Here is a 23,802-nt window from a genome sequence, read left to right as displayed (position 1 = left end):
GTGAACGTTTGTCTGTAACGACCACTGTTCACGACGTACCTACGATAGACATTTAAACTGTGGGGTTACCAAAGGTTTCTTAACGCCTTTAATTATAAAATAATTCGAAAAAATAATCACGAATAACCTTTATGTTTTGATTTATATAATTGATATAAATCAAAACATCGTGTTATTTCTGATTAATTTTTCGAATTACTTTATTAAGGTGTTGAGAACCTTTGGTGACCCCATTGTTTAAGTGTCTTTAAAAAGTACATAGTGAGCAGTGGTCGTTACATACAAACGTTCACCTAAATTGTCCCAGTCAATGGATGAATGTAATGTGTCAATCAATGGCCACAGCCACACTGTTTTGAATTTCATTCTAAGTAAGGTGGAACCGCGGGGTCTGAGAATAATCTACAAAAATTATAATATGTGATACATTTTGAATGTTAATCTAATTGTGTAGTACGATGCTCAAACACTGTCAATTAATAACAATTAACTGAACTGTACGTTGTAGACGAGAACTATGTATTGCATGTATATTGATCTCTCAATCTTAATTCAGTAATATACTACCGAATTAGACTATTAACCGGATTTGTAATAACATACGCAACACAAAATAAACGGGTATCACATGTGGAGCAGGATCTGCTTACCCTTCCGGAGCACCTCAGATCACCCCAGTTTTAGTGGGATTCGTGTTGCTTCGTCTTTAGTTTTCTATGTTGTGTCTTCTGTCTTATTATTTGTCTGTTTTTTCTTATTATTTTTAGCCATGGCGTTGTCAGTTTATTTTCTATTTATGAGTTTGACTGTCCCTCTGGTATCTTTCGTCCCTCTTTTACTTCCGATTTCTATAAAGTAACAAATCAAAGCAATGTACATTTACAGCATCAATAGCTAAAACTATCTTTTTTATTACCTTTTCTTATCTGCAGTTCTTTGTAGATACTGGCAGACGTTAAAATTTACTAACGATCGTTTTAGTAGATGTATGTATATTGCAATGTAACCCACTAATTGGTTTGTTTTAACAAATAGTCAAGATCATATTATCATGATTGTAATTTGTATTAAGTATACAAAGTTATGAATTATCATAAGAACTTTAGTTAATGGATCTTTTCTTTGTTAACTACCTCAAAATTAGGACAAAAATGATAGAATAATGATGTTTCTTGCAGCCACAAGAGATGGCACGCTTAAGATATAGTTCGACTGATTGTTGGTCGCTTAAAGTCCAGTGGCAAATATTGCATGCATGTTCATGTCGATAGACTATATAGTTGATATGTAAGTGAAAGTTTTCTGTCTCTTTTCTAAGTAAACATTTTTTTATTGTATAAAACATAGTATATATTAAAATAAAGATAAGGAATTATATAACAATGAAATACTTTAAACAATTGACAAATATAAAACATTCTAACTAGCAGATATTATCCCTGGAAGAACGGGCACTTCTATTTAATCCTGAGTTGTCTGTGACAATGTCTTTTTTGTTTGATCGCTCATTTGTAATTCTCATTTTCTTCGAAAAATGTGGTTTAAGATGAATTGAACGTTTAGTTTTTGCCTTTTCAGACTCTGAATTTTCATTTTCACACTTCTCTTCTGGTATTTGTTCGCCGTGCAGCAATTTTTCTGTATCTCTTTCGGCTGCTAGTCTTGTCAATTTCTCATTTTCTAAGACTTGTAGCCTTGATACAACTTGTTGCACTTTTGCATATTTTGAACTCCATACCTGGTCCTCACGCGAAGTTATATACTGATCATAAATTCTATCTTGTTCGATTTCTCTCTTCTCTCTCTTTAGATAAGAGACAATTCCAATGATGATTCCAAGAGAATAAAACAAGAGAGTTACTACAATGTATAACAGGGCCTCGATTTCGGATTCTTCGACCACTTTCGGTGTCGTTCGAGTTAAATTAAATGGGTCAGTCGTTGTATTTGATTGAAGCGTTGCATTTAGTTTAGCCAGTAAATGAAGACAGTTAGATAGCTTCGTAGGAGCCATAATCCATCAGTTTATGTCTACCACCTGAAAAAGTACAATGAAAACTCTAATTAGAATATCATGAAAAAAGCCTTATAAGGTACCAATGTACCTCGTGCATGCGTGCTGTCGTCTGTAGATTTGTAAGAGGAACGCAAAATGAAATGAAAATGAAAAATATTTTTGTCACCTATACTCGTATGAAAAGTTGAAATCACCGAATTGCAATTTTGGCCGATTCCGCCTTACTTTAAAAACATTAAGAAGATACAGCAGAGGTAAAGCAGTGTTTGGCTAAAATGTACATCTTTATCTTTCACCAACCTCATATGTATTTTTCTCTGTCGCTCTATATATAACTTATAAGAGAAAACACAATTTCCCTTCTCCATGCAGAAAAATGTACATAAATCCTGTATATAAAGTTTGTGATTTTAAAATGACGAAAAAAATCATTGAACTTGAATTACGAAGCAACTCAATGAATATAAAAAGATTTTAGCATTTCATTTAACCATGGTTTTCGTGTTCTCTCCAACTCGGGTACACATGCAGACACAAACACGCACAAACATACTTGTAATACTAGTAAGACACACAAAATACTTAATTCAAATTAAAGGTTTGGTTATTATACCATTAAAATACGATATATCTTTGTATTATTCTTAACATTTGCGAAAATACACCAGAGGTGGTACAGTATGCAAATTAATATTGGAAGAAGAAGAACAATAACATGTTTTCACGAGAAATAATAACGACCTAAGATTGTTATCATTCCCACAATGATATAGTGAACGAGGAATGATTCTATACATGGACAGTGATACAAAAACTATACACACAGATATCTTATAAACGATTTCCCTTGTTACTATTCCATTTGGAAAAAAGAAGTCTATTTCCATTTCGATCGTGAGTTGTAAAAGTTGTAATGCTGAGACAGAAAGATGCTATCAACTAACATGTCCATTAACTACCACATCCATTACCGGAATTAATAAAAAAGAATATGTTCGGAGTTCAGTTTGTTCATGTAGATGTGAAATCAATTCTTTAGTTTTATATCCTATTGAAATAATGAGAGATTTTATAGATTTTGTTTATTGTCAGCTCACGTGAATGTCCCACATACACGCCTTTAATAAACTTAGGCTCATTTTAACAAAAGCTTTTATAATCTTACTTTTTATTTTATTTAGAAGAAGTGCTGTTCTATATATGACTCGGCATGTTGCATGATATCATTGACAGCTTAAACACCTTTGGTTGGGGGAATAAGAAGGAAAATCATGATATAAGTTTTGGCTTGAATGGACGAGACGTCGACGAAGCGATTGTCTTATTACTTAAGCTCATCTAATAGTTTGTGTTAACGAAATTAGAATGAGACTTGATGTGATTACAAATATGATAGACAACCTCCAACGAAAAACAAATATGGTAGACAACCTCCAACGAAAAACAAATATGGTAGACAACCTCCAACGAAAAACAAATATGGTAGACAACCTCCAACAAAAAACAAATATGGCAGACAACCTCCAACGGAAAAACAATTATGGTAGACATCATCCAACAAAAAACAAGTATGGCAGACACCATCCAACGAAAAACAAGTATGGCAGACAGCATTCAACGAAAAACAAATATGATAGACACAATCCAACGAAAAACAAATATGGTAGACAACCTCCAACGAAAAACAAATAAGGTAGACACCACCCAACGAAAAACAAATATGGCAGACAACAACCAACGAAAAACAAGTATGGCAGACACCATCCAACGAAAAATAATTATGGCAGACAGCATCCAACGAAAAACAAATATGACAGACAACCTCCAACGAAAAACAAATATGGCAGACAACCTCAAACGAACAAGAATGTGTCCATAGTACACGGATGCCCCACTCGCACTATCATTTTCCATGTTCAGTCGATCGTGAAATTGGGGTCAAAATTATAATTTGGAATTATAATTAGAAAGTTCATATCATAGAGACCATGTGTACTAAGTTTCAAGTTGATGTAACTTTAACTTCATCAAAAACTACCTTGACCAAAAACTTTAACCTGAACTTCGCACTGTCATTTTCTATGTTCAGTGGACCATGAAATTGGGGTCAAAACTATAATTTGGCATTAAAATTAGAAAGATCATATCATGGGGAACATGTGTACTAAGTTTCAAGTTGATTGGACTTCAACTTCTTCAAAAACTACCTTGACCAAAAACTTTAACCTGAACTTCGCACTATCATTTTCTATGTTCAGTGGACCATGAAATTGGGGTCAAAACTATAATTTGGCGTTACAATTAGGGAGATCATATCATGGGGAACATGTGTACTAAGTTTCAAGTTGAGTGGACTTCAACTTCTTCAAAAACTACCTTGACCAAAAACTTTAACCTGAAGCGAACGGACGGACGAACGGAGGCACAGACCAGAAAACATAATGCCCCTCTACTATCGTAGGTGGGGCATAAAAACAAATATGGTAGATAACCACCAACGAAAAACAAATATGGTAGACAACCTCCAAAGAAAAACAAACATGGTAGACAACCTCCAACGAAAAACAAATATGGTAGACAACCTCGCACGAAAAACAAATATGGTAGACAACATCCAACGAAAAACAAATATGGCAGACAACCTCCAACGAAAAACAAATATGGTAGACAACCTCCAACGAAAAACAAATATGGCAGACAACCTCCAACGAAAAACAAATATGGCAACGAAAATCAAATATGGTAAACAACCTCCAACGAAAAACAAATATGGCAGACAAGCTCAATTGAAAAACAATATGGCAGACAACCACCAACGAAAAACAATAATGGTAGACAGCATTCAACGAAAAACAAGTATGGCAGACATCATCTAACGAAAAACAAGTATGGCAGACAGCATTCAACGAAAAACAAGTATGTATTTAACACCATCCAACGAAAAACAAGTATGACAGACATCATCCAACGAAAAACAAGTATGGCAGACACCATCCAACGAAAAACAAGTATGGCAGACAGATTCAACGAAAAACAAATATGGTAGACAACATTCAACGGAAAACAAATATGGCAGACAACCTCCAACGGAAAACAAATATGACAGACAGTATATTCAACGATAACCCTGCACTGCATGGATAACAGACCCCTGACTAGCGACAAATCAAAAATTGAAAATAGATATATATTTCCAAGAGCGTGATATAATTAAAAAATAATTCATGGAAGCCATAGATTTGTTGGAAATTTACACATGGCCTGGGCCGTGATATTCGAATTTTATCCTGAGCGTTAGCGAGGGATAAAATTAACGAATATCACTGCCCAGGCCATGTGTAAATTTACAACAAATCTATGGCTTCCATGAATTATTTCGATTCTAATAGGACAAATACGATCATTAAAAAACTGAAGCGATGATGGGTATACACCGTGTGTGTGGCTGTTCTATTTTACCCACTGTTCGATAAATGTAAAACAAATTTAATAAACCTGCATGAATGATTTCTTAACTAACCGCTAGAAAAAAAATGTGATTCCTTTTGTTACTTCTCAGTAAACCCAACATTTGCAATTTTAAATTTACATTTTTTATCGTAAGCTACCGTCAAATTCACTGTTGACATGTTGTAACCAAGGAGCCGCCATGTTGACTTGCTGAAATCAGTAAATCTGCGAATAATGCAATAGAACAGAAAACAAGCAACACCTACCTCAATAATTTATTTTAATGCAATTGTATCCGAGTTTAGAAGGTAAACGCAATAGAAAAACCTACAGCTTTGACGTTTTCATACGTATGACGTCATGTTTTGAAATGACGTTAATGCGCCAAAATCATTACTGGAATTTCGCGGAATTTTAATTTATTTTGTTTTTGTCCATTTTTCCGTTCTCTAATATGTAAATTCTTTTTGTTATGCGTCAGAATCAGAATAAATGTTCTGTAGGGTTTTATTCAATTGTAACTGTTAATACAACGAAATCCACAACCGTTTACACATAGGTAACGATACATGTGGATTTACGTGGGAGGCATATTTAAACAGCCATTTGTGTACATCTTGGAGTCTGCGCTAAGTATAGATATATCGAGAATTTTATCATGGTGTTGTTTACAAAGCGAAAGAAGCGCGTCATATTAGAATTTTTTTTTATAACTATTTAATTTCATTTGAGGTGACTTATAGGTCCATTGGGCCGGATGTTTTAATATTTATCATATATTATATGTTTATAATTTGCACATATTTACAAATGTCACTATAATAAATTATTTACTTACTTACTTATTTACTTAGAAATGCAGACATCATACACTATATTAAAGATTTGTTGATGATGGGTGGATAGTTTATGTCCAGTTGCATATATTACAAGCATTCAATGTGAGAAAACATATCGTAAAATGTAATAAACAGAAAATTTAATAGCTACATTTTGATTCAAGTACATTTTATTTGAAATATTGTATAAAATATGATTGGATTATTATACTGTACAAAGGGATATCGAAACAACATAATCGTTATATATTAATTCATCTCCATGGGAATAGGGAATCAAAGTTGCTATTTAAAATGTTATACTGTAAAGTTTCGTGTTTAAAGTCGGAATATGCCAACAGTAATTTGTGTCATATTTTTTGGTATAGTATAATTAGTATTTTATTTCGATATATACCGAAAGTAAAGAAGTTTGACGACCACCACTTCCCGGTCACTTCTCTCTATTCATGATTGACTGATTGTTGGTTGCTTAACGTCCAGTGGCAAATATTTCATGCATGTTCAGGACGAGAACAAGTTAACAATTAATACAATTGGTAGGTCTTGTCAAAAAAGTGGCCATTCGGGATGATGGTCTGGGAAATTTGGACTGCCACTGGAAAATGAGGGTATATTTGATAGGGAAAGTAATTTTGCCTTGCAACAGGCCTTCTACGGACCCCTCAAATAGTTTTTGCAAGGGTTCTTAACGTGCAAAGAGCGTGGCACTCTCTTTTCACGAGGCATCGGATAAAACGTCCCCATTCTGACCGGACGTGACTGCCAACTTGATACATCCTGCACAGCCGAACGGACGTTTTACTGCCGGTCGAGAGAAGACCAAGTGACCATACTTCTATTCCTCAGTCACCCATGGGTTCTTATGCCCCACCTACGATAGTAGAGGGGCATTATGTTTTCTGGTCTGTGCCTCCGTTCGTTCGTTCGTTCGTTCGTTCGTTCGTCCGTCTGTGCGTCCGTTCACTTCAGGTTAAAGTTTTTGGTCGAGGTATTTTTTGATGAAGCTGAAGTCCAATCAACTTGAAACTTGATACACATGTTCCCCATGATATGATCTTTCTAATTTTAATGCCAAATTATAGTTTTTGACCCCAATTTCATGGTTCACTGAACATAGAAAATGATAGTGCAAAGTTCAGTTAAAGTTTTTGGTCAAGGTAGTTTTTGATGAAGTTAAAGTTACATCAACTTGAAACTTAGTACACATGTTCCCTATGATATGATCTTTCTAATTTTAATTCCAAATTAAAGTTTTGACCCCAATTTCATGGTCCACTGAACATAGAAAATGATAGTGCGAGTGGGGCATCCGTGTACTATGGGCACATTCTTGCTATTCAATAAAACAGATTACAAGAGAATTAAGCTAAAATTTTGGTAAATTATCCCTTTACGTATAGAAATAGATAATATTTAAAATGCCAGACAATTTTATTTAAAACGAATAATCAATTTCGCTAGTGTTCTATAAACTAAAGCCAATCTGTAACACCTCGTTATCAGGAACTATAAGATCATCTATTCTCTTGTGTAAACAGAAATTTGTAAATTAGATTTTCATCAAACGTTTCTGTTCCATTTGTAAAACAAAATGAGAACAAAAAGAGAAAGTATTGAATACCTCTTGATCTATATACTTCTTTATTATTTGATCTTAGTTGTTTCATTGTTTATCGATTTTCCATTGAATAAACATTTTTCAACATACCTCTTTACATGCTTATAATAATTATATTGCATTGTTTTAATTGCCACATCGTTGTACTTTCACAATGCTTTGTTTAGTTTTCTCTGAGACTTTGCAATGTCTGATGTTGTGAGTTGCCCCGATAACAGAATCGTTGAGTACTTTAGAAAATTAATACAAGTATCCTTTGTAAGGCATTTTTTAATTTCTTTACATTAGAAGGTAAATTATAAGAACACATTCGATTTTTATTAAAGATAGAGAACACCAATGCATAATTACATTTATCGATTTTTTGACAGTTGAATTTTGATGCATAATGCACATTCGCATATCAAATAATTATTACAAGCAAGGCGCACTCGAAATCAACAGTGTAAAGGTTTTGTTTTGGACATTTACAGTTTTTTTGTAGTGTGTAATGAATATGTTTTGGGTTAACTTGAGTCGAGGTTTGGTTTCGGCTTAAAGTCTAGTCTCTAGAAATTCAAATGTTTTATTGTACGTGCACCCTTATTTTCCCCGTATTTAACTAAGACCTTCTTTGGGATGATTAATAATTGCTTTTTATCTTCAACAAGTTACCACATGATGTAAATATGGCTTCATTTGTCTTTATGTCTTATTTTCAAACAGATTAGAAACTTACAAAACCTTTGAATAGACTTATTAAGAAGGGATATAATTACGATACTGTTGTCAAGTCATTAAAGATTGCATATTTTGGCGTTAATATTGAGTCACTGATAAGGTCTTTGCATCGGAACTAAACACATTTATTCTAAAAACAGTTGTTGGCATGACACGGGTTATGTTCTTCTCATATATGTTATGATGGTATGATACTAAACCCCTAACGGGAAGGATTGTGCCTGATGTTCATATGATGAAATCATAATCTTTCAGTCAGTTTAATTGAAGTCTGGAGCTGGCATGGCAGTTAACTGCTAGTAGTCTGTTGTTATTTATGTATTATTGTCATTTTGTTTATTTTCTTTGGTTACATCTTCTGACATCAGACTCGGATTTCTCTTGAACTGAATTTTAATGTGCATATTGTTATGCGTTTACTTTACTACATTGGTTAGAGGTATAAGGGGAGGGTTGAGATCTCACAAACATGTTTAACCCAGCCGCATTTTTGCGCCTGTCCCAAGTCAGGAGCCTCTGGCCTTTGTTAGTCTTGTATTATTTTAATTTTAGTTTCTTGTGTACAATTTGGAAATTAGTATGGCGTTCATTATCACTGGACTAGTATATATTTGTTTAGGGGCCAGCTGAAGGACGCCTCCGGGTGCGGGAATTTCTCGCTACATTGAAGACCTGTTGGTGACCCTCTGCTGTTGTTTTTTATTTGGTCGGGTTGTTGTCTCTTTGACACATTCCCCATTTCCATTCTCAATTTTATTTCAATTACAACATTAATTTTACATTCAATTGGGAAAGCTCGGTTCAAACTTTTACGAAATGTTCCCAAGTAAGTAATCGATGTAAATTTATAGGTCCATTATTTATTATAGATTCAACTAAATATGTATATGATACGAAAATCAAAAATGTAACACAACTATCTGTTTTAGAACACGTGTATTACCTATCGGTAGGTGTTTCTATTTACACTGAATGTTTATTTTTTCGATCATGTTTGTAATTAACGTCAGTACACATTCCTAAAGTGAGTTTCTAATTAAGTTTATGATTGCCAGCCGTTTCAGTTCTTTACATTACTGCTGCTACTGATGGTTATTTTGAAACACACACTGTATCATCGGACTTCAAAAAGTTGAATGTATGCTTCGATATACATGTCAAAAATCAGTGTTTGTTTTGTTTTTATGTTTTTGTCCTTTTAAATTTACTTTGTTGATGTCCGATCTCTAGTAGTATCATTTTTGCTGACAATTTTTCCAGCTGGAAGTCTGGTGTAGTGGTGAGATACTTTTAGTCCCGTTGTAACATATCATACCTTGGTCTCAAATTGTTCAAAAGACAGCAGTACAGCCCGGAATGGTACTTGAAATAAATAGGTATCCGCATGACACCAAACGAAGCCTATAAAAGTAAGTAGTACTAATCGATTGTTGAACTCCCTATAAAAACAATTACTATCAGTTTAAGAAGTCAAAAATATATGATCTATCGGTGCTGCATTGTTTTTTAAGTTTCAATTATGTTAAAAGAATAATTCCATTTTTGCCAAAAAAAGACGAAACATACACATGAGGGTTTGTGACTTGATAAAATAACGAGATACATTATATATTAAGTAGTGTATACATGTTCTTACCTCAAACATAAAAAACGCGTTAATTCCACTACATCATTCTCCTAATAATCCAAAAACACTATATTTTCAGAGTAAACTTTGTCTATAGCTTTTTCTCGTTAAATTTATATATTCATGCGGTGGAGTTGATTAAGAATACTAAAAATGCCATTCTTTGGAATTATATTTAGTTGTTGGCACACGTTAAAGTGAAAATTAGAAGAATAATTAAGTTATTGTTGGTAAAAGTAAATCGTCATCATGTTAGTAAGCTGAGCTTGTAAATAATGTATGCAGTTCGCAGCACTAATCATATTATAAAAGTTACTGGATAACCCAATCAATACCAGAGAGATATCAAATATGAAAATTTATTTTGATTGGTCCTGTTTATTCCCAAGTTACCCTGCCAAAATCAATTCTTATACACTATACAAATATAATGAATGCATGATATTAATGATTACATATAATTATCCTTTGTATCTTTTATATCTTCGAGGTCTATGGATTATTTTATCATTTACTTTTCAAACCATTTGAAAAATCAATGAGTGTGATGTTTGTGAAATATTTGATAAATAAATAAAACTTTATAACATCATAGTGTATTTTATAAAAAGTTTAAATGGCAATAATGGAAGGTTTTTTTTTGAAGATCTATACTTTTTCAATATAATTTTAAAAACTGTTTATTCAAATGTGTGGGTTGTATTGTGTAACTGGGTAGTCTCATTGTCACATTGACATCCCCATCTACTTTTCCCAAACATTTAGATTTTACAGCCGGTCTTTAGAGTATACTAAAACAATACAGTTCACTCCGGAAACGTGATAATTTGATAAAATAGTCCATGCCTGGAAGTCCATGTCTCATAAATCATGTCACACGTTGTCTGAGGGAAACACCCCGATGGGAAATCTAGTCTCACATCAGCGTCGTAGTGAGACGCGACATCATGCGCAAAATTACAATCAGAACGCCAATAAGGTCTTGTCACGATACTCGATGATAACACAATTATATAAATAAGAATTATTTCAATTTTATTGCTAATCTATTATTTTATCTCAACTGGGAAGGTGTGTTCTCCCAACTGAATATCAATTTTTATCATTTGTCATCATATTGGATTATTAAGAATGACCCGTTATTATTATAAAATAATTGAAAAATATTAGCAATACCGCATATATGAATTTATTGAAAGGATGTTAGACTTTTAATTGATTTCTATTTCACTATTTCACTACAGTTTCTGTTCATTTTATTTAGTCGATAAGTAAAATACAGAGAATGACACAATAAAATGCATATAAAAGAAAACACCGATTTTGTTCATTTAAAAAAAATCATAGATGATTAGAGGAAAGAGTGGAAATTTGGGAAAGGGAAAATTTCAATAAGAGCAGCTACCAACCAACGTCAGTCAGTTAAAATAGGTACCTAGAGTTTTGGTTAAGAATATTTAATTGATATTATTGTGTTACAAGGTTTCTTTTAATTCTATACGAGTAATGACAGTAATGCTGTCAGATTACTGAACACACATTCACGTTCAGCTGAAAGATGAAAATTTACTAAGCTTCGTTTTTTGTTGTTACATGTTTTCTGCTTTGTATTCATCTTATGAGTTAAGAGTTAAGCCTTTTCAACTGAATTTTTATATTTTGTTTTTATGTTGTACTGTTACGCCACTGTCCAAGGTTAGGGGAGGGTTATACCGCCTTCAAACTGGTTTAACCCCGCCACATTCGGTCACGATGTGTTAGTCCGAAGTCGGGAGCCTATATATCAGTGGTTTGTTGTTGTATATCATATTTTTTATTCGATTATTTCAGTTGTATATGAATCAGGCCGTTAGTTTTCTCGTTTGAATTGTTTTACATTTGTCATTTCGGGGCCTTTTACAGCTGACTATGCTGCACGGGGTTTACTCTCTGTTAAAGGACTTACGGTGACCTACAGTTTTTACGTTATGTGTCTTTTTGTCTCTTGTTGAGAGTTGTCTCATTCGCAATCAAGCCACATCTTTTTATTTTAACATTGCCTTTTATAATATAAATCTATAATTAGCTTATTACAGCAAGTACGCACACGTGGTTTTTGACTCACGTTATTTCTTTTCCATCTGATATACATGTGTCGATATAAAGACAAATAAATATTCCAACAAGTCAAGTCCATAAAAGACATACAAGTCGACAAAATTTTACAGTTTCACGCATTTTGTACCGTTAAACCATGTTGTTTCCAATTCAAGGGAGACCGGCTAAACGGTTTAAAAGTACCTAACCGCATAACCGAATTAACTTTTCGAATATTTTTTTGCAAGCAAGAGTTGTCGCTCTTTTATAACTGAACATGAGCGGAACACAAAAAGGATTGCAGTTTATAAAACAAGTAGTAGAAGCAAGCGTAAAAACAAGATGCTTTGAAAGTGTGTTAAACAAGGTAAGTCGCAGTTGTAAGCTAAGGATCGATGGCATCATGCTGTAATGAGAACGCGATCTTTGAAAGATCTTGAAAGCCACACTCATTATACTAACATGTCCATGGGAGATAACTCCGACGTTTCTATGGATATTGTTTTGATAAATTGATAAAAAAAAAATGTGTGTTTTTTTTTTGGTTAGCAAAATATTGTTATATATAAAGTCTATATTCAGTCGATTATATTACCTTCCAATTGCATACTCTTTAAAATGTTCTATGAAACTAAACTCTATCATTGTCTATGAAAATGATTTAAAAGTGTTTCTAACAGTTGAAGTTATTTTAAGCTGGGACTATTAGACTTTCATGTACAAATGAACAGGAATTCAATTTGAACTCTAAAAAAAAAAACATGGTAAATCATTAACTTGACTTGAAAGATTACCGGAGTAATATGCGACATTGATAAATAAATTATTCTTCAAAAACCATTATCATTAATTTACCGTTATTTATTTCTCATAAAAACCTGTTTACAATATGTATGCATGATTGAGAAACCCTAGAACCTGTTGACTAGATGACCACCCATTTAAATCTTAGTAAGTATCCCCCTTAGGTTACTAACTTGATTATATGGTTTGCTAATTAAAAAAGTTCCCTCCACGGACGGTACAATTTTGTGGACGTTGATACACGACAAATACTATGATCTTTCTCTCTTATGTATAAATAAGAAGATGTCGTTTGATTGCCAATGAGACAATTCTCCATCAGAGGCCAAATGACACAGAAGTTTATAATTACAGGTCACCATGCAGCCTTCAATAATGAGCAAAACATATACCGCATAATAAGCAATACAATGCATCGAAAAGAAAAGAAAAATGTTAAAAAAAACTCAAACGAGAAAAATCCCTGGGACCTGATTTATGTGCAAAACAATAATCAAAAACAAAAACAAATCGATATATCATGTATACGGGGATTAATTAACCAAACAAAACGAAGAACCACATTAACAAACGACAACCTCTGAACAACAGGTTTCTGACTTAGGACAGTTGAAAACAAATGCAGCGGATTTGCTTAACTGGCCACCCGCTGATTGATACTTCGACACAAAGTTTGTGTAGAAAAGATTGAAACAACAGCAGGGGTCCAGTTTACGGGTTTGCACTTAAATACTTTACATGAGTTATAGATTAATTATTTTTTAAAGCATAATCCGGGTGAGGACACGAAACCATGTATTTGTCAGATGAATTATGGTGACCACTACTTTTATCTATTGTGTAAAATTTCATCTGGAGGTATTTACGCCATTTAATTTCCAGTTTCTCGGTATTGTGTTATCAGGTTAACGTTATAACTGGTGGAAATGGACAATGCGTATGTGAAATGATCGTCACTGAAGATGATCAGAATCGTGGTGGTACATTGCATGGAGGTATGACTGCAACATTAGTGGATGCTGTGTCTACCTGGGCACTTCTTACATCAGACAAACAAGTAGCTGGAGTGAGCGTTGATATGGGAATCTCGTAAGTATATGCCCTCAGTATATGCCATATGAAAATTTAATTCAGTTTTGCTTTTCGGAAACTATCTCTGAATACAGATCTTCATGATAGGTCTTGTCAATTCTTATGAAACCCGAATGTCAATAGGCGCATAAAAACATGGATTCTCGATCGGCAATAAAACATTTCTAAATTTGGATGGTTGTATGACTGTGTGGAATGTGTAATGTTTACGATCGTAATGGGAAAATTGAAGTCAGAGGACTCATTTATATTGAGTGAAAAAATGTCTACATATTTAAGTACCCTTGTCTAAACTCAACCCATATCCAACACGCCCTCGTTTTTCAGGGGCAGTCCTAATTTCTCGATTTTCATTTCGGTCTATAAACCTTGCATAATCTATATTGTATCAATTGTTAAGTTGTTTTCGTTCTGAATATGCATGCAATACATAGGTATATATCAGTTATTCCGATGGCCAAATATGATATAGTGGTCTCTTTGGTGTTTTATATACTTGAGACTTCTAAACTTTAAATCACTCGATTCCCAATGCTATTTTCTATTGTTTATTCAACAAGCAATCGACTCTCCAATGGGAACCATATATGCTCCTCTTGTTGCCGACTTGTTCCCGAAGTGTTCCCTCATTTACACGAGACTCCTTAAGTATAACGAAAAAAGGCTAGCATTATCCTTTAACATAAAGTTCCGTTATGCAGTTGATGTCATTTCACTAAATAATTCCAAGTTTTGTGACTATGTTGAAATATAGGATACCCCAGATACAGTCAAGTCTGCCTCGTATCTTCAACTTCTTGACTGACATTTAAAAATTGACAATAAGGGTCGGTTGAGAATAAAACTTGACGAGACAAGAGATGATTTTAGCTTCCAAATTATGAACTTTCTATTTCTATGAAGCAACTTTCCAGCAGCAACTATATATATATATATATCTCTCCAAATGGATACGATATTCCAGAGTAGCATTTCCTATCATGATTTACTTGATTAGAGAGTTGCTGCTAACAAGGAAGCTATTGATCAGACCTGAGTTCCAAGTGGGGAAGTCGAAATCATCTCTTCGACCATCACGAGTTGGTTTACAGTTATGGAATATCTGTTTTATGGATGACGACGGATATCTTTTAATTGTTGTATCCACACTCCTGTCCTTCTTTTCCTCGATGTTTACCTACCGAATTAGACTTATCTAAGGATTTGTACTGAAATTAGCAACACGACAGGAGCGATCTGCTTACCCTTCCCGATCACATGAGATCACCTCCGGTTTTTTTATGTGGTTCATGTTGTTCAGTATGTAGTTCTCTCTGTTGTGTATTGTATACTGTCTTTTTACGTTTTATTCCATTGACTTGTCAATTTGTTTTCGACTGAAGATTTCTTGATTATTTTAACGAATTATACATTATCAGTTTCTTAAACATGTCGGCCTCTACTTCAACTTTCAGCGTAAAGTGTTATTGTCCCCCGTTATGAAATCAAAGGATAAAGTGTTCAGAAACTTCAAGTTCAAACTTCACAATGTAACTGATGCAGACTGTTTACTTTTTCAGATATATGAAAGCTGCTAAAGTTGGAGAGGAGATACTGATTGATGCCAAAACGTTAAGAGTAGGCAACAGATTAGCATTTTTGACCGTTGATATAACTAGAAAGTCTGACGGAACATTACTAGCACAGGGAAAACATACAAAGTTTATAGGATCATGACCTATACTGACTGCGTAAATCTAAATGTCCTTTTTTAATATATATATGAATAGATCATCAGAAATAAACATACATTGTCAGTATTTCAATTTGATCTCCATTTGACAGTGGATCATCTTAATTCCGATAACTCGTCTCACTTTCTGTACGTAAGCCTAAAAGGAATCTTTTCTTCACAAAAACTGTTTGATTTTTGATTGGTCCATGATAGTTGGCCTGTGCAATTTTATGTCCGTCATTCCTATTGTTCCACTTCGCAGAACCTACCTTTTGCATTAATCGTTAATGTGTTCTCTGCCCGAATATGCTAATGGACGTTAAGTAAACAACAACCTTAAGATTATTATAGGAAACATAAACATTTCCAGACTTGGAGCGGCAATTTTTGTTCTGCAAAACATTCCACTGTCACACAGATAAATCATGCACTTTTCGTTTCCTTATTCATTAATTGTCTGCTTAATGTTTCATATATAACTTACCTGTCTCAGAGCTGTTATAATAATAATGAATAAGTTTAACTCACTGTTAATACGTCAATAGCTAAAAATCCATGAATTTTAGTAATTTGACTAAACAATAGCCATGTATTGTGTAAAAACTTTACCCATAAATACTAACATTGATTCGAAAACGAATGAATGGACTAAGATAATTATACATTTAAGTTGTATAACTCACAAAGAGAAAATAATAGAATTATATGATGTTATACACAAAAGCTCGTTTTGTTTTACAAAATTTTATTCATGGGATTCAAAGATATGCTTCATTGTTTATAATTTTCTTCTTATTTTTATTATTACTATTAAAGGAAATTAAAAAAAATATTCAACCAATTCATTAATTATACATGCACTTGAATTCTGCTGTCCCCATCAATCTTCTTTATTACACAACCACATTCAAAGAAAATCAAATATGCATTTGTAAAGATCTTGAAATTTACTTTCCGATAAATTGTATATTGATGATGTCCAGCTACTCAATAACCCGCATTTCAGTGATTGCATGCATCTGTAATATACCTGACTTCGGTTTGGGGGACTAAAGACAAGTATAATGTAAACAAGAGTGCACACACTGAAATGTCTCGCCTTCTTTACTAATCATTGATATTATGTTGATAGTCCTAAATATAAAGCTTTACTGCAACTGTCACATAAACTTTACATTAACCAAGATAGCTAAACAAAGAACAACGAACCATGAAAATGAGGTCAAGGGCAGATGAACCATGCCAGGCAGACATGTACAGCTAACAAAGCTTCCATACAACAAATATAGTTGACCTACTACTTATAGTTTAAGAAAAATAGACCAAAACACAAAAACTTAACACTGTGCAATGAACCGTGCAATTGAGGTCATGGTCAAATAAAACCTGCGGGACTGACATATAGATCATAATATATTTCCATACACCAAATATAGTTGACCTTTGGCATATAATATTAGATAAAAAGACCAAAACTTAAAAACTTAACTTTGACCACTGAACCATGAAAATGAGGTCAAGGTCAGATGACATCTGCTTGCTAGACATGTACATCTTACAATCATTCCATACAACAAATATAGTAGACCTATTGCATAAAGTATGAGAAAAACAGACCAAAACACAAAAACTTAACTATAACCACTGAACCATGAAAATGAGGTCAAGGTCAGTTGACACCTGCCAGTTGGACATGTACACCTTCCAGTCCTTCCATACACCAAATATACTAGCCCTATTGCTTATAGTATCTGATATATGGACTCGACCACCAAAACTTAACCTTGTTCACTGCTCCATGAAATGAGGTCGAGGTCAAGTGAATACTGTCTGACAGGCATGAGGACCTTGCAAGGTACGCACATACCAAATATAGTTATCCTATTACTTATAATAAGAGAGAATTCAACATTACAAAAATTCTGAACTTTTTTTTCAAGTGGTCACTGAACCATGAAAATGAGGTTAAGGACATTGGACATGTGACTGACGGAAACTTCGTAACATGAGGCATCTATATACAAAGTATGAAGCATCCAAGTCTTTCACCTTCTAAAATATAAACCTTTTAAGAAGTTAGCTAACGCCGCCGCCGCCGCCGGATCACTATCCCTATGTCGAGCTTTCTGCAACAAAAGTTGCAGGCTCGACAATAAAACGAAGACATGCAGCTTTAAAATTAGTAACGATTTTCACTTTGGATTCAAACGCCAAACAAACCTGATACATGTAATAATCACAACAATCATGGTTGAGACAAAACAGTTCCGGAAAATACGGATTCAACATACAGATATATATATAATAACACATCTCACATATGTAATCTTAGTGAAATTCAGATAAGGGATTCTACTGAAACTTTAGGGTCTGCTTCATATCTTGATCTTACTCGATATTGACACAGATTCGATCAGAATATACCATAAACGTTAAGATCTCATCATTCCAATTGTTTACTTTCCGTTTTCTTTGCAGTAACATACCCCCTGCCCATCGTTTGGCGTTTACATCTCATTTAATATAATACTACAATCTCTGACAGTGTTAATAGGAAAAACAACCGAAGTCAACACAAGTTTTAAATATCGACCAATACGATGTCTTAAATCACTAAGAGCATGTTTTCTCGGTCTTATATTTTTAGATATGTTTAAAAAAACAAAATAACGCAGATATGACAAGAGACGTTTACCCTGTAGACACACCCAGAGTTTATGCGATTCCATCAGATATTGTTTCCTTTACTAGTCTTGAAGTTCGGTAAACTCGTGTTGCTCTTATTTTTTATCAGTTTTAATTTGCATATAAGAAAATGTGGTGCGCTGGATAAATTAGAACAACAAAAACATACTTTGTGATTTGTTAAGCCTTTGAGTGGATCATTGAAGCTTGAACAATATCAATAGAAAGATACTTATCCGTTACCAGGACAAGAAATAAATTCAAACACTAGCTTGTGCAGAACGCCGGTGAGTGCAAACAATTCATATGGTTATGATTCCCAGGCATACTTACCAACACTCTATCCACTTGCCATAAATATAGATTCATTAAAATAACACGTTTCATATCGACATTGTAGAGCATGCTCAAGGACTTACATTGACAATTTGGTACTTAATAGACTGGGTAAAATTTCCAATTATAAAGGGCATAACTGGATATATTGAATGGAGCACTTTGAGGTCAACGATGTACCAAGTTTCTTAAAATGAAATAAACTTACGAGATGAACTGCAAGTGAAAACTACTGGCTGCAAACGCTTTATCCCAAGTATACCTAATGAAGAGTATGTTAGAAAGACATGGCATGTACACCTATACATGTATGTTTATATTCTGGAATCTCGTCAGACTATACATTATAGGTTCAAATTGAGCTTAATTCAAGGTCATATTAACAGATTCGTGAGTTTTGCTATGCATTAATCATGGTCAGTTATCAAATCAAATTTGAACCGAATTGGAGAAATGAAAAAGCAGACTATTCAAACAGAGCTGGTAATCCTAAATCTTTGTTTTAAATACTGGGAAAATAAGCAAACAATTCATACACAAAGATGTCCTATTTTGTTAAATATTTCTCTAAAGATCCTTTCAGCTGAGATATTTTGGGACAGAATATTTATGAAAAGAAAATATATCAAGTAGGACACCATGCCCCACTGGCATTGTAACATTTCAATGTTCAGTTAACCATGGAATTCAGTAGAAAACTCTAATTTGATATATTTAAAGATGTTTGCATAATAGTGAACATATTGACTAAATTTCAAGTTTATTAGACAGAACTTCGTTGTGAAATACTTTAAACCAAAACTTTAACCTGACCAGTGAATTGCAAAATCAGAGTCAAAATTCTTATTTTAGTTTTTTTTTCACATCAAAATGAACATGTATTCCTAGTTCCTAGTTATTGTGACAACAACTTCAAGGTAATCTTCCATTAAGCCAAATTTTAACCTGATTCAAGACAGATTAATGCAGGATGCATTAGTATAAACATATTTTATTAATTAAATTCAGGTAAAGTAATGTACACAAATAAGCATTACATAATAATACAAGTGAAATAATAAATAGGATCCAGAAACAAGCTGTTAACTTATATTAATCCGTTTCCAGGATGCATTGACCAGGAAAAACATAATGCCCCTTTCTATTGTAGATTTCCAAAGGCAGGGTATACAAAGACAAGATCACGTCTTTCTAGGCTTGTCTTTTTGGAATTTATGGTCATCAATGCTCTTCATCTTTGTTTGGCTTTCTTTACTCCTATGTTGACATCTGGTGTGTTAAATTATAAACCTGGTACCTTTAATAACTATTAGCATGTTGTAATGTTCTGTTGTATTGTTTATTTGTGTGTTTCTCTGTCCTGTACGATCTTGCATTTATTTGTATTGTAGACAGGATCATGTTATGTTGTCATTTTAGTTTTATATTCAATATTGCCATAAAAAAGGGAGGTTTGGGTAGCCACAAAACCGGGTTCAACCCACCATTTTTTTTCTTAAAATGTCCTGTACCAACTCAGGAAAATGGCTATTATTATCTTATAGTTCGTTTCTGTGTGTGTTGTATTGTAGTTTGTTTTTTGTTGCACCTTAAATGTTTCTGTTGTTTTGTTGTTCTCCTCTTATATTTGATGTGTTTCCCTCAGTTTTAGTTTGTTGTTTGTTACCCAGATTTGTTTTTTTCTCAATCGATTTATGAATTTTGAACAGGGGTATACTACTGTTGCCTTTATCTAGCAGTAGTCAAGCCAAGCATGCAAAGTAAAAATTTAAAACGTATGGAAGAACAAGTGAGTAAAACACTAATGCTATTTCAATCATGACTGGAAAGAATTTGGGATTTCATAACCTAATACATAAATGGAAAAATTACAACTGATATTTTAAGATTTTAATAATTAGATAAAAAGTATAAAAATTTCAGATAGATCATATGAGTGTATAAAATACATAACATCATTTACATATAGCACCCATTCTGTTTTACTACATTTTATTCTTTGATTCATTTAAAATATACATTATACACATATACAACATAAAAGTTTTTAACAAATAATTACACAATAAATTACTGTACATGTATAAATACAATTAACAATTACATTTACTACAATGCTTGTGATAAAAAACATCACATATATTTTTCAAAACTGAATAAAAACTTGGTACCAACTGATATCATGTTTAATACAGGTTGACAGTATTACTTGTAAATATTGTTAAATATAGCTTTCTATACGTAAAACATTCTAGGACAAGGAACTATGTAGATACAACACTCCTAGATAATATTGCATATATTTTTTTCTTTGCTTCTATCTTTGATTCAGATCTAAAATAGTTTTATCCACTTCTGCATACATATTTCTGGCAATTAAATAAGCATAACGAATAAATCTGTCCCAGGTGGGTTTTTTTTTCTTGGTTAAAAAGGTTCTTTTTTTCTAGATTAAATGGGATAACTTGTGTGTTATAAAAAGTCTGTAAAATATCATTAAAGCATCGCAAACAAACTCTTCTACAAATAGAGTAATTTATTTTGAACCTGTAATAAGACGCTCAACTAGGAAATTTATTTTATCTAATATCCAACATGGTGACTGCTGTATGACACTGCTGGTTAACAAATACACAAAGATATATGCTACAGTTATTTGCTTCCTCTTGGATACTGAAATGCAGTGAATCCCTTTTAAAAGAACACTTTAACCACCTTCAAAGTCTTGTATGTTGATTTCAGCAAATAGATTAAAACAAACAATATATTTTAAAGTAAAACATAAATGTGGTAAATAGATTGGATAACATATGTTTAAGGAAAACTTGAACTTTGAATATTCAGGAAGAATACGACCAATGAGATTTAGTTTTACTTTAAATTGGATTTGAACATCCAATGAAATTAGACAAATTCATGTGGTATTAGATTGGGCTAACAGAAATTTGAAATTCATGTTTACTGTTAAATCCATTTTTTTTAATTTATTTTGAGGAAAGTACCTGATAAATAAAAAAAAAAACACAGTTCAATTTGGCCATATAAACCAACATTTTAAGGCCTATTATAACAAGGACCAACTTACATTTATCTTTTTTTAAAGCAAAAACATGAAAACATTACCAATGTAAAATTAAATGCTTCTACAATATGTCTGACAATACTTTCAACACACAATCTTCATATTTTTTAAATAATGTAACTGGAAATAATAACACTACATGTTTGTTTCAGGAATTAAACATTATAGTGCGTAATTGTGATTTGTATTCCATTTACACCATGCACAATTTTTCATGTATAAAATTATGAAACAAAGGACGGATGTAAAAAGGCACCAACTGATCACTAAATATATATTCAACAGGAGATTTAAATTTTTCAAATTAAGCAAATGCCTTTTTTTCCCAATGAGGTTAATTTTTTACAAAGATAGGAGTTTTGAAAAACTCAATGACTACAACATCAATATAACCACAATACAAAATGTCTTACAATCCCTACTTTCTCTACTACTACTTTCTGTTTATAGACAGGAGTATATATAACTTTGAAAGACATGAGGAAATATGTCTGATTGTCATTAGCAAATCACAATAATCTTTTTGATTAACATCAAAGGTTATAAAAGTTAAGATAATCATTGCCTCCAACCTGTACATGGACAGGTTAAAATAAGAAATCAAACTTCAAGAACTGACACTTTTTCATTAATCTTATTGTCTACATTAAAGATGAATTGCAATCATTTAATGTCACCATAAACATAATGCCATTTAAAGTCATTTTTCATTTTATAATATAAAAGATTATTTCAGATTTGGTTCAACACAATCTGAGTTTATTATAATAAAGTTGCTGATTTGCCCTGAGAAATTGTTTGTTTATGGATTTCACTAAATCAAAATCCATTTATCTATTGCACTGTGTAGAAAGACTTTGTTATACTGGACAATCTGTTTTATGGATGTCATATGATTGTACTAAATTGAAAAAGTCCACTGGGGCTGAATTAATCTTAAAGTTCCTCAGACATCCTTCAAATCCTTGTGTTGTTAATGCTGCCTCTTGTTTCATATCTGGACCTACAATAGGCAGAACAATAAATCACTTTAAAAATGCAAAACAGTACACTTTTGTCCATATTTTCATTTCATTCCAGAATTATAATTTGTGAAAATTAATTTGGTGGTCAAAAGTCAATCATAGAGCAAAAGAAAAGCCTTTAAATTCTTAAATAACTCAAATTCATATAACAAAAATCAATTTGCTACATCTTGTCAACGAAAAGTTCACTTTCGATAAAATTGAACTTGACCTCATTTAGTCATAGGAAACAACATATCTAAATTTGAAAAGATTTTGTCAAGCTTTCTCATGTTGATGAACAGTTAAATAATTGATTTTTCTTTTCTAGAAAATCTGTGCTTAGTTCTCTTTGGCACACATACCACATATTCCTATATCTATAAAAACAAGCATTTTTATTTGGTCGGGTTGTTGTCTCTTTGACACATTCCCCATTTCCATTCTCAATTTTATCATCTGTGTCTTTTAAATACCACAAAAGAGAAATATATAAAAGTTAAACATAAATCACTTACTTATAAGGCCTCCAATAAATAAAGGTGCTGAGGTATCTATATCTGTATCTTTAAAAGAACTAACACCATACAATGGATTGTTCCCATCAACTATAAGTTCTATAACATCTCCTGCAACCTCAGCCTCTACAGAGTGCCAGAATTTATCACATAGTTCAAACTCAGAATTCTCTGATACAACAGAATACCTGTCTCTATTATATACGGAAAACTGGAT

General features: G+C 32.9%; 2 protein-coding genes across 4 annotated transcripts in view; one reads left to right on the top strand and one right to left on the bottom strand.

Annotated features, from left to right (window-relative positions):
* The first annotated feature begins 12,578 nt into the window (after positions 1 to 12,578).
* LOC139516152 (acyl-coenzyme A thioesterase 13-like) lies at positions 12,579 to 16,030 on the top strand. Its single transcript, XM_071306044.1, has 3 exons — positions 12,579 to 12,717; positions 14,059 to 14,243; positions 15,806 to 16,030. Exons 1-3 carry the CDS (start codon positions 12,628 to 12,630, stop codon positions 15,960 to 15,962), a joined length of 432 nt encoding a protein of 143 aa, XP_071162145.1. The 5' UTR covers positions 12,579 to 12,627; the 3' UTR covers positions 15,963 to 16,030.
* Positions 16,031 to 20,856: 4,826 nt separating this feature from the next.
* LOC139516133 (laminin subunit alpha-2-like) overlaps positions 20,857 to 23,802 on the bottom strand; it is a 104,324-nt gene continuing 101,378 nt past the window's right edge. For all 3 annotated transcript variants that reach the window (XM_071306024.1, XM_071306031.1, XM_071306015.1), the window contains 2 exons: positions 23,586 to 23,802; positions 20,857 to 23,066 (listed from right to left, as the gene is read on the bottom strand). In XM_071306024.1, the coding sequence (XP_071162125.1) occupies positions 22,924 to 23,066; positions 23,586 to 23,802 (360 nt within the window). In that variant the 3' untranslated portion in view covers positions 20,857 to 22,923. The remainder of the gene's footprint in view (positions 23,067 to 23,585) is intronic.

This window comes from Mytilus edulis, chromosome 1 (genome assembly GCF_963676685.1).
Source record: "Mytilus edulis chromosome 1, xbMytEdul2.2, whole genome shotgun sequence".
Taxonomy (NCBI): domain Eukaryota; kingdom Metazoa; phylum Mollusca; class Bivalvia; order Mytilida; family Mytilidae; genus Mytilus; species Mytilus edulis.
This window is presented reverse-complemented; position numbering and strand designations above follow the sequence as displayed.

Bases quoted from the DNA above. Each gene is read 5' to 3' on its own strand.
- LOC139516152 (XM_071306044.1), top strand. From the start codon at position 12,628: ATGAGCGGAACACAAAAAGGATTGCAGTTTATAAAACAAGTAGTAGAA. The intron at 12,718-14,058 runs GTAAGTCGCAGT...TTGTGTTATCAG, and splicing joins TTGAAAGTGTGTTAAACAAG to GTTAACGTTATAACTGGTGG. The intron at 14,244-15,805 runs GTAAGTATATGC...TTACTTTTTCAG, and splicing joins AGCGTTGATATGGGAATCTC to ATATATGAAAGCTGCTAAAG.